Below are 825 nucleotides of genomic sequence, written 5' to 3' on the forward strand. Positions count from 1 at the left end.
GCAAGGAAAAGGGGAATTTCTAAATAAATTCAGTCAGCAGTACTGAGAGGATGCATGAGCGCGTACCAGGCTCTAAGTCACCTGTTTTCAGCACACTCTGAACCAGTCAAGACCTCACATTCCCAAATGCGGCCTCCCAGCCACCAGCACAACGTACCCCCATCACAGCTTGAATCAGAGGAGTTTTGTTTTCATCTTCATCATTCACCCAGTTGATCTCAGCACCATGTGCCAGTGCTTCTGCCATGAGGGGCAGGTTTCGGGCTTGTGCTGCCTTGTAGATCAACAAGCCAGGATGCAGCTCCCTCAGGTCCTCCAAATCTGATGCCTCCTGTTCAATCTCTGCTTCACCACTTGACTCCTCTGACACCTCGCACTCTAAGAGACAGAAAAGGATAGAGGGAGATGACCCAAAAGCTTCGCATTTCCCATTTCTTATGCTTCTTGTTGTTCTTGGCACCAGACAGTCCTGAGGATCCATCCTGCCTTGCACTAGCTGCCTCCCCACGCTTCCACCCACCTTCCTCTGTCACGCTGTCCACCACAGAGCCAAACACCAGGATATCAGTGCTGCCGTCGGTGCTTCCTCCGAGCCCACTGTCACTGCTCAGACCTGCAGGGCCAACAAAAGACAAACCAAGTCCATTTTAATACACAGGCATTCCAGTACCGGGCACAGCTGACACCACAGGGGAAAAGGGCTGCGCAGAATGTCACACACACATTGCACCGGGCACTGCCTGCAAGGGAGAGGGGGGACTGCTATCCCATTTAGCCCCACTCGGTAAAACTACCTAAGGAAAAACTGCAAAGCCTTATGGTATC

At 52.0% G+C, this 825-nt stretch overlaps 1 protein-coding gene across 1 annotated transcript in view; it reads right to left on the reverse strand.

Moving 5' to 3' along the window:
* The window catches only part of ACAP3 (ArfGAP with coiled-coil, ankyrin repeat and PH domains 3), a 50674-nt gene that overhangs the window by 2185 nt on the left and 47664 nt on the right, over positions 1–825 (reverse strand). Inside the window, exons 21-22 of the mRNA XM_035902148.1 lie at positions 521–613; positions 158–378 (exon numbers count right to left, since the gene is read on the reverse strand). Of these exons, the coding sequence (XP_035758041.1) occupies positions 158–378; positions 521–613 (314 nt within the window). The remainder of the gene's footprint in view (positions 1–157; positions 379–520; positions 614–825) is intronic.

This window comes from Egretta garzetta, unplaced genomic scaffold (assembly GCF_000687185.1).
Source record: "Egretta garzetta isolate BGI_Z169 unplaced genomic scaffold, ASM68718v1 scaffold29, whole genome shotgun sequence".
Classification (NCBI taxonomy): domain Eukaryota; kingdom Metazoa; phylum Chordata; class Aves; order Pelecaniformes; family Ardeidae; genus Egretta; species Egretta garzetta.